Source organism: Vanessa atalanta, chromosome 5, assembly GCF_905147765.1.
Source record: "Vanessa atalanta chromosome 5, ilVanAtal1.2, whole genome shotgun sequence".
NCBI classification, from domain to species: domain Eukaryota; kingdom Metazoa; phylum Arthropoda; class Insecta; order Lepidoptera; family Nymphalidae; genus Vanessa; species Vanessa atalanta.
In genome coordinates, this window is record NC_061875.1 from 12,694,186 (window position 1) to 12,705,034 (window position 10,849).

Below are 10,849 nucleotides of genomic sequence, written 5' to 3' on the forward strand. Positions count from 1 at the left end.
TGATTTTAATGTTAAGCTATTGAGGCTAAGACCTTGTATGACGTGACGGCCAACGATATGACGATATATTTTGCTGTCACACGCCCTCGCCGCCGCTACCGCTTGTGTTTGCGTGACGTAACTTCGTTACTACACCCACTGCTGGGATAAAGGCCTCCTCTCCTTTGAGGAGAAGAGGCCTTTATCCCAGCAGTGTATTAAATATAAAATAACATCTTAAATATCATTATTAATAAGATAAAGTAAGTTAATAAAAATAAATTTTAATTTATTTATTTTATTTAAATAAAAATACAAATAAACATTTACAATCTTCATAGAGAAAAAACTACCCTTTTCTATACAATTATACATTAAACTTGGCTACAACAATTAAGAAAGGGCTTATGTCACTAACTAATAAATTCCAAATTAAATACATTGCTGTAGAGACTATAATTGCTTAATAGTAACAGACAGATATGCATTATGAGGTGAAAAAACATACTGACTAAACTTGAGTGTCCAAAATATCCATTTGTTTACTAGAACAAGACCAATCCTTCCACGGCCATAAATTCATTTTCTGTATTTGACTACAGCTGCACCTTTCGTTTCTGAAATTGAATAATAATAATAATTGAGTACTTTTATTAATAATAAAAAAAATGGAAGTTAATAATATAACAATGACCCCGTTATTTTAGTGCAGTGACACTGATCACACAGTTATAAAACCGTTCTTTTCCGCGTTTAAAATCTTAACATTGCATAAGTTCTTTAAACTAAAAAAAAATATATAGTCCTTATTCATACTTGCCTGATTCGCCACATTTTTATATGTGAAATATTCTTCCTTAATTAAAAATAAATAGTACTCTATGACCTATTCTGCGACATGAGTATTTTCTATAGTAAAATATGAGCAAACATATAAGAGCGTAGTTAAGTAAAAAGCAAACGCAAAACGTAAACATTAAAAGCAAAAACTTAAGCCTTTCCTACAAAGGAAAGAAGAACACGAAAAATTCAAGGTATAAATTTTTGTTTATGTAATTGTTTGCTTAAAATATTCATAATAAAATATTACTAAACTTTCAAGACATTAATAAGACTGGCGTTGACTCATAATTGTTGGGCCTTGAAAAGTTCAGTTCTCGTTTTTCTCGCATCAAATTAAAATAAATAACATAAAAATATACCACAAAATACATAATAGATACTATCTATTATGTAAAAATATAAATATTGCACAAAATCTTTACTTAGTACCGGTTATGAGTCTCAATTTGAAAAACTGAATATCTATAAATACAGACCCTGGTCCAGGTAGGAAGAAGGCAAGCGGTTGTATTTCTGTCACCGTGTCTCCAACTGCGCATAGGAGCTGCGCCATTGAAGCCTTTCTCACTTCCAGGAGTTGTTCTGACAACCGAGAAAGCAATGTCACATATTTACAATACATTACTAATAAATAGGTAAAACTGGATCCGCTATAATATCACGAACGTTTCTATAAACTACTACGAGAAATTTATTTATTCAATTTTAAGAACGAGATGTTGAATAATTTCTAACGAAAACAAAAACCTATAAAAGTAGCTCTACTAAAGAAATTAATTGAAATAAAAAAATGTAGAATTAAAAAGACTAAAAGATAATAAGATGACAAAACTCGTTAAACATATTTAAAATACTACAATTACGAACTTATTTTCGATAAATTATAAAATTGTATAAAATATTACCCATCGTGAAAGCGTTAGGACGATTAGGTCTCTCGTACCAATGGCGGTCAGAGGACAACGTCCTAATCATCTGTTCTACCACAACGCAGTACAATGTGACTGGAACGGACCCGCCCCTTACGTAATTCTCCAACCAAACACCGGTCAACAAATCTATGTCCTCTAAATGTTGATATTTCTCCTTCAGCAGTTCGATCCTCTGTAAAAGATAAAATAGATTGTAAATATCGTTGAGGAGAATATTTGTAGCTAATCTCGTTGATCTGCACTAATACGTGTTTGCCGTTCATAATGAGTAAGAAAATCTGGATCTACTAGTATAATTATATTATGGTGCACTTGTACCTCAGGGTCAATGACATCGATTAAATCTTCAAAAGTGCTGTACGTCTTTCCCGAACACAACTGCCTATATTTTATATATGGAGCGAATCCAAAGTAGCGATTCTTGGATAAGTCACTAGTCAGAAGATCAGCTGCGAGTTGATGGGGACCAAGCCCAGTCTCGGCTATCTGAAACGATGTTATTAGTTAAAAAAAAAAAAATGTAATAGTTAGGCGGACCGTCATTTAGGCGCTGTCAGAAACATTAACTACCACCTTGGGAACTAAGATATTGTCTTGTACTGGTAGATACATTGCCTCACTCACCCTTCAAACAGGAACACGACAATACTAAGTGCGTAAGCGACGAGTAGGTGGTACCTTCCCAGACTAACTATTCGTTAAATTGTTTAAATTTTAACTTTTCCATCAAATAAAATACATGTATGATAGTTAAATACAATTAATTTTAATTTTATTTAATTATTAAATTAAATTTGCGTTATAAATAACATTTAAATGAATTATCTGAAATAAGACATGAGTAGTTATTTTTACATTTTTACATTTATGTTTTTGATGGGATTTCATTACATTTAAATATCACAGAAATGCATGTTTTAAATTGGTTCCATATTAATTATTTAAACATAGAATAAAATTTTAGTGTAAATAAAACACGCTTGTTAGTTTATGTAGTTCGTGAATAGAAACTAAATGAGATCAAACAAATGTTACTTAAATTAATTAAAATTATTTACAACATGAAATCTTTTCGATAACTAAGTCTAGATTAAAACTGACTTCCTATATTTGTTTAGATGCTGACTTTGTAAGTCACAAAGGTGATTTAAAAAACGAAGTTAATAAATTAACAGGTTCTAATTAATTCATAAAAATGCACGTCAAATTATTATCAGTTCGGTGATTTTTAATTGCCAATTAATTGTAGATTGTAAATTCTCTAGAAAACCCCAGTACCTTGAAAATTGTTTATTATACAATGTATGCTTTAAAACACATACCAATTAATTTATTATTTCATTAGCTATTTATACTTTTTTAGAAAAATAACTAATAACCTTGTAGCATTTAAAATTATATGATAATTGCACTAGTGCACAAGCAGACATAACTTGATTTTAAAAAACAGCCTAGAAATGTTTGAAGGTTGGGGGAAGTATAATAAAAAATATAAATAACAAGGAAAACAATTATAAATTTTAGCCTAATATAATTATTTTGCTAAAATTTATAATTGTGTTTCTTTATTGTTATATAAAAATCTGTAACAAAAAGCAATCATTCATCATTTCGTCATTCATGGTGACCAAATTTTTGTCCTGTTCTAAAGATTTTTCAAGACCGACTGGGTAGGTATCAACCACACATAAGACGTTCTACCGCCAAACTTGTGGTCCGGTTTGAAGGGTGAGTGAGCCAGTGTTAATGACATAACATCTTAGTTTCTAAGGTTTTTGGCGCATTGACGATGTAAGGAGTGATTCAAATTTCTCACAGCGCCATTGTCTATGGGCCATGGTGACCACTTACCATTAGGTCCGAAACCCTATTTCATAAAAAAAACAAACAGAATGCAGCGAAAAATTAAAGGGTTTAGAGTAACCGTTTAAGAAAATAATATTATACTAACATCCGGATCAACGATGTAGTCAAATTTAGCAGCTGGCTGCCTAAATACACCTTGAGTGATATATTCCAAATTATCAACTAAGTATCCAGTTCGGAGTGTTAAGTTACCGATCTTTGTTTCTTTTAGGTAATTGCCATTCGCATCGTACATTCTGTAACAAAAGTACATTTCAAACTATTGACTTATGACTCACAAAACTATATACTGCGTAGCGGAACCCATCAACACAATTATAATCGTTCTCTATTAAAATTTACAAAATTTATATAATTCATAATAATTTGGAGTAAAATTTGTCAGCATTCCATTCCATTTGTCAAAAACATCGAAAAATCTCAAGTTCCAATATAGTAATTAAGAAAATTTTTGAAAGTATCTAACATTTTTTAATCAAGCACTACAACGTAGTTTTTTTACGAATTACAATGACGTATGGTGGGAAGCAAAATCTTCCTGTAAGGACTATAAATGATTATACCACTAAAATTTCGAGCTTAAAATGCAAATTTAAATATAGAAAAGATTGATATTTGACAATCAAAATTGATTATTGTGAAAAACCTATTCTTAGTATCGAACCAGAAAACTTTATTCCATTATTGGAAACTAAACATAATTATTCCCAAAGACAGTTGGTGACATCCGGCTACCGGCAGCGAGTGTGCCAAATCCCTTTCTAGCGGTTTTGAAGAACACTCGGTACTGACTCCAAATAATCCGACGCCCTCCATGCAAATAAAAACGATGATGAATTATAAATAATATCAGTTCAACGTACTTTAGATTCCCGTCTTGAATTGTGTGAGCCCAACGTTGTACGGCAAGAAATTCAAGCGATATTTGAGGTTGAATATCTTCATTATATAAATCTCTAAAACCTTTATTGGGTGAGATAACACCTTCCCTCACTAGATTGTCGTAACCTGAGAAATATAAAAAATATGAACAAAAATGTTGTCTGGGGATAAATAACTGAAAATAAATGTAAATAACGAAGGTTATTAAATTAATCCAAACAAGTACTTTCCATGTGCTTAAGCACATGAAAAATTCGTGATTAAATTTTATAATTCTTCAGTAAGACAACCTTTATGTGTCGGATAAGATTCTTCTTCATGTGTTTGCTAACTCACACTGGAAAAGCATGGTTGATTAAGCTTCACCTCTCGATGATAGCAGTTCTTTACCCAGAAGTGGCACATTATTAGTTTGTCAATAGTATTTCAAATAAGCGTAGGCTTTATATTTATGCTTTTAAGGGTACAGAAAAGAGCTTCGGTTTTCAAAATTCGGTAGAATATGTTCCATACCTTCTCCTCGAAGGGAGAGGAGGCCTTAGCCCAGCAGTGGGAAATTTACAGGCTGTTAATATAATGTAATGTAAGTGTAAAGGTGATATAAAAGTAGTTACCCAATAAGGTAGTCATCAGTTCGTAAAAGTAAATTTGAGTAGATGCGGCAATAACTATATCTCTAGTTGTAAAGAAGATCCTGTCATCGTCCCAACAAGGATTCATCGCAGACAATATAGTCGCGATACGGTTATGAAAACGCCAAGTCCAAATAACTAATAGGTTAGGCGCTAAAACGCTGTTAGCACCCGTTTCCGCTGAAAAATAAATATTTTTTTAAAAAATATTAAACTATACTGAGAAATAAATTACTTTATAAGGAATATAATAGAAAAGTAATAACTAATAAATTTATAAGTTTTAAAATATATTTATAATTATTTCGGTGCCATCACGAGAGACTAGAACATCGACGGGGAACATATTATACTTCAGAAGAAAGTACATTTATGAAGGTACCCTCTCTATTTCATCACTCCCATATTCCAACGTGAGGGCATACAAAACCACTGGAAATACTCCAACACGGAAAGTCGTTGGTTCTGCACCAACGGCTTTCTGTGTTTTTCGACGTAGTAACGGCGTAATCTACATAAATAATTTGAAAATTGAACAATTATTTGATTGCAATCAAATTAGTTGTTTGATAATTATTTGTTTGAATGTTAAGGCTTAAAAATTTTATTTTTAAAGCAATATCTACATTAACAATATTACATTTCTGTTCATGACCTAAGAGTTCCAAACAAATTACGGTTAGGATACTTTAAGTTACGGTTTTATTATTTAACGATCCACTGTAGGTGGTAGGGGTGAACGATATTTTCATAACTTTATTTATTTAGTTGCTAATATTATGACCATAATGTAACGAAATATTTTCATTTAAAAAAAAATTTAGAATTTCAAAACATGCATTGAAAAACAAATACAAATAACTTACTTAAGCTTTTTGGGTATTATATATTATAGTAGCTGCTGAAACTGTATAAATAGTTTGAAGATATCATTAAAAAGTAGGCATATTTTTAGTTACTTTGAGAAACTGTCTAGGCTAATGTATCATCGTACTCACGTGTGTCGTGACATCTCGTTTCGTGGGGTAATTGATTCAAGAGACACAAATGATCTTTTGTTTTTGCACTTGGTGGCCAAATTTTACCATTTTCCACTTCAGTTTTCAACAAGCCTTTTTCAAAAAGTCTTCCCTTTGCGTTTAACATTTTCAAAGAATTTCCATATACATGGGACAAGTCAAAGACTGGTGTTGCTGTCGATATCTGTAATTAAACAATTTTTAAGACGAGCCCTATGGACACTTGTTTAAAATCCTAATTTGGATGAATGTAGCACTGGGGCTAAGCTGCTCAATATTTTACAGTTACAAGTCAAATCATATAACAGACATTTCTTTAGCTTTTGAGATATTCACGACAAATTTATTAAAAATAAATAATTTACTTATATTAATAACAATTTCAGCCTGAACAAATATTGAACACTTTAATGCAAAGGAAATATTATTGTATAAATAAACAGCCTTTGCTGTTTATTACTTTACCCACAAAAATACCTTACCATCATCATTTTTAAGCATTTTTCTTTAAACCAAATGTTCTCTTACCACTGGATACATTTTATACAGATATATTTTTTTAAAATTATTGTTGTATGGAACAATAATATTTTTAAGATAATTTTCTTACCCTTTCAGGTGTTGTGTCATTTTTCAAACATCCCCTCGATTGGAAACTCTCAGGTCTAGTCAGGTTCAAGCATCTTATTGAGGAGAATCTGTGTACTGGATCATCATCGGGTATGGCGTTTGGTATACAAGCATTGTCTGTCTTTCCTTTCTCTTCACAACAATAGGGTCTCCATCTTATATAGTTTACTAAAATTAAGTTCTTTGTTTAGTAGAATCAATTTACGAAATAAAGATTAAATATTACATACATAAATGATTTTTGTGTGAATTGGCTAATAGATGATGACGATAAACTGAAATGTCAGGAATTAGAAAAGATAGAAGAAGAAGGCAAGATAATTTTTAGGGTAATTTTCAAGGTATTCATAAAATTTAAAATATTTTCTTAGTCTTTATGTCTATTTTCTGGTAAAAGACTCAATCAACTGTTTGTTTTTCTTTTCAACTGCTTGGACTAGATAAATTTGTTTTAATGGTATTTGGGTTTGATTGTATCGATTGACTTCTTACTTGGAAATTATTAAAGCAAGGTATTGATTGTTTAAAGTAAAATAATAACATTTTTACCTGTATCGTGCACAGATATAACATCACCGAGAATATATACCCAATAATTTGGTACCATTTGTGAGAATCTCGTATCTGGTACTCGTCCTTCGGCTAACACTCCCGTTCGAATTGATCTGCTCAGAGGCAAGGGCTCGCCAGATTTGGACTTTCTTGGTTCGAAATCTAGACACATTTTTAAGTATAAATAAACGAATCTAATGAAATAAATATTTAAAATATATAATTTGATAAGCTTATCAAAACTCGGCTCAAATGAAAACCTGTGTTCGGGAATTATTTTAGAAAACAATGACGACTTTTTGAAAAAAAAAAAATTCAAAACTTTGGTATATAATTATATATAGGTGATAGTTATTTTAAGCTTAATATTTTATGAAAACCTTACAATTTTTTGCACCTTTAAGGTAGGAAGGTGTCATAGATAAAGATCCCCCGTTTTACCAAGATAATATATTGAAAATGATTTCATTTACCTACTACCCAGTTGTGCCCTTCGTTAGAGGTTTTACCCGCGACTAATTCAGTTTAGTAAACGCCAGTGAAATCAAATTAAATAATGAAATAAAAATATTATACTAAATTTTAATAATTACATGCCAATGTAAGCGTTAATAAAGTCAGTCAAAAGATAAAAAGTTTTAAATGACGAACTAACATTGGGCTTAGCTCTCAATGTTACGTCTCTTGTGTTTCTACTTGAAGTATTATATAAGTGGGTGTTATCTACCCAGACGGGTTTGCACTATGCCATCCGCTTTAGTGAATAATATATATTTTTTACTTCAATTATTGATAGGACTTCAGCAGATCAAGCAAACGAAGACCGGTGATCAAACAAATGAGAGATTCCATATGAATGATAATGAAACATCATAATTAATCTTTTTGGGGCAAGGTATTCGTATTTATAATAAGATTTCACTGCTATTTTTAACTTGGCGTATTAAAAAATTTAAAGTTCATGACAAAAAATCTTTGGTAAATAGAACATATTACTCAATACAATACTATATTCATGATAAAAAAAGCGTGGACTTAGTATTTGTTGATTTCAATGCAGGTTATGTATACAATAAATTATACTTTATTAACATACTCTGTCATGGGAATGGTAGAAAAGAGTTTGATTATTTACAATATCGATTATTTTGTGTCTCTGTAACCTGGAACTAATAACAAAATTTAATAGGATGTATCGTTATTTTGAATTATTTTTTATCTAAATATAAATCCCCGGTTCTAAAGACCGATATTAAGAAAATAATTATGATATTAATTTTGATGAATAAAATAATTTAATAAATAATCAGCACACAGATAACAATTTTAAAAAATGGCCTTACTGAGTCATAGCATCTGCGTGGAATTGTAGGAAGAATAATAGGTTGTTTTTCCAGTTGAATCACATTAGTGATTGTTATCTTACTTAAAAAAGTCATAAAATTATGAAGCGTGTATTTCTTTTAAAAAAAAAAAATATATTACTATGAACTTGCGATATCATTGATCTTGAAGAATGATATCATTTGCTCCCAAAAAAAATACGTTTTGAATATCCGTGATGTTTTTTGGGAACTATTAAAGTAAATAAAATAGTTTGTATTATAAATATATTAATCAAGATCTGTTTTTAGTGCATAAAATAGCAGATCAATTAGCAAATCTCACGATACATGGTTATTTGTCTTTTAAGAAGAAAATAGCTTTTATTGGAAACGACTTTATATATATATTTTTTACTATTGTTTAACATTCTAATTGTCAACGAATCAAAAAAAAATCAAGAAAAAGTGGAAATCTCGCCAGTTTCTTACAATATAATTTACTCTGTGGCCGATGAGAGAAGCCGATTATCGTGTAGAAAAATCATTTTAGTAAGGTCATAGAAGACCAGATACAGTATTACTTTCCTGATACAAAATAAATAATCATAATACCTTTGTCATAGACCGCCGGTAATAGTCTACGTATTGGAGTGTGAGCTGATCCTTTGGTCGGTTGTTTAAGGTTGTTGCAGGATCCGTCAACTCTTCTACCTTCCAGAGGGTTACATGGTAATATCTCGTTTACGCACCAACTGTACAAATAATATATAATGTAGATAAATTATATTCAGTCTCTAAACATAACAGTTGGTAACAGCAATGATATTGAATAGAAGGAATCAATGCAACCTTTTGGTTAAGTAACGTTTTAGTATTTATACTCCGAAAAAACCGAGATTATCTAGAATTATCAGCACTCGCATGCAAGGCTCGCCCCATTGAATATTCAAGTACTTAGTTTGTGGTTATAATTTATCTGATGCTCGACGGTGAAGGAGAATATCGTGAGGAAACCTGCATGTGTCTATTTTCAATGAAATTCGCCATTGACGCTCGTATTCGAGATTAGTTATCCAATCGTTTTATAAAAGTGTGAGAACAGGGGCTGCATAATATGTGCAGTATAATAGTCATTAACTTTTGTACGATAACAGATGCTCAGTTGTCTTAGTCTCCAGAGCATAGTCACCGTGGCTAAAGTTGATCTATATGCTCTAATTATCATTATTTAACACGTTATTAAACGTACCAGAAAAATAAATACATTCATAAAATATGTCAAAGAGAACTCAGTGTTAGGTCAGCTTATCCCTTGAACAGATACCTTCCAGCACACCCAACTAGTAAGCAATAATTACACGTAAAATATAAAATGGTCTAAATAACAATGTACACTCAAAATATACTATATATACGAAGTTATATATTACACGTATAAATAATAAATACAATAAAAATAATAAAACTAAACAATAAGAAAGATATGTAATTTAACATATTTGGATGCGCATTATACCAATAACATAATAATTATCTGTATTTTAATAATCATTCATTGACAAAATAGTCAAACAATGGTTCGACTATTTTGTCAAGTATGCAAAATTAAATTATAAATGTCGGTGCTAAGATATTAAATGTAATTATTAATAAAGAAAATATTGAACATCGATAATTCAATAGTTACGCGTCCCAATTTCGCATGAGTAAGATTAGGGTTAAATTCGTATAATCTGTCTGAGCCTCCCACGTTTATTTATTTTTTTATGATAACGACATGAGGACATGAGGACGGTCGAACAAATGGGCCACCTGATGGTACGATTACATCCGCCCGTATAAAATGGCGTTTTAAAAATATTAACCATTCCTTAGACCGCCAATGCGCCACTGACCTTGGGAACTAAGATGTTATGTCAAGACGAACATAAAATACTGAGTGAAGCTGTTTGTACCTATCCAGACGGGCGTGCACAAAGCCCTCTCCCATCTAGTACCTACCTACAAAATGTTTATATTATAATCTTATATTATAACAAAATCTCAAACTTAATAATTATAATAAAACAAAGCTAAGTTTTCATAGAGAAAAGCGAAATTATTTTATTAGCGATTATAATTAACGTAAGGATAAAATAGCGAAAAAATATAATTGTACATTAAATTTAAGTTTTATTTTTTTTTATTCA

The 10,849-nt window shown here is 30.8% G+C and overlaps 1 protein-coding gene across 1 annotated transcript; it reads right to left on the reverse strand.

The window, feature by feature from the left end:
* Nucleotides 1-402: 402 nt before the first annotated feature.
* On the reverse strand, nucleotides 403-9,365 carry LOC125064203 (peroxidase-like). The gene is made up of 11 exons (XM_047671141.1): nucleotides 9,273-9,365; nucleotides 7,333-7,497; nucleotides 6,764-6,951; nucleotides 6,133-6,337; nucleotides 5,117-5,314; nucleotides 4,484-4,628; nucleotides 3,706-3,856; nucleotides 2,073-2,240; nucleotides 1,728-1,926; nucleotides 1,299-1,404; nucleotides 403-596 (listed from the first exon to the last, which is right to left on the reverse strand). The coding sequence occupies exons 2-11, from the start codon at nucleotides 7,388-7,390 to the stop codon at nucleotides 491-493; spliced, it is 1,524 nt and encodes a 507-aa protein (XP_047527097.1). The 5' UTR covers nucleotides 7,391-7,497; nucleotides 9,273-9,365; the 3' UTR covers nucleotides 403-490.
* Nucleotides 9,366-10,849: the final 1,484 nt, after the last annotated feature.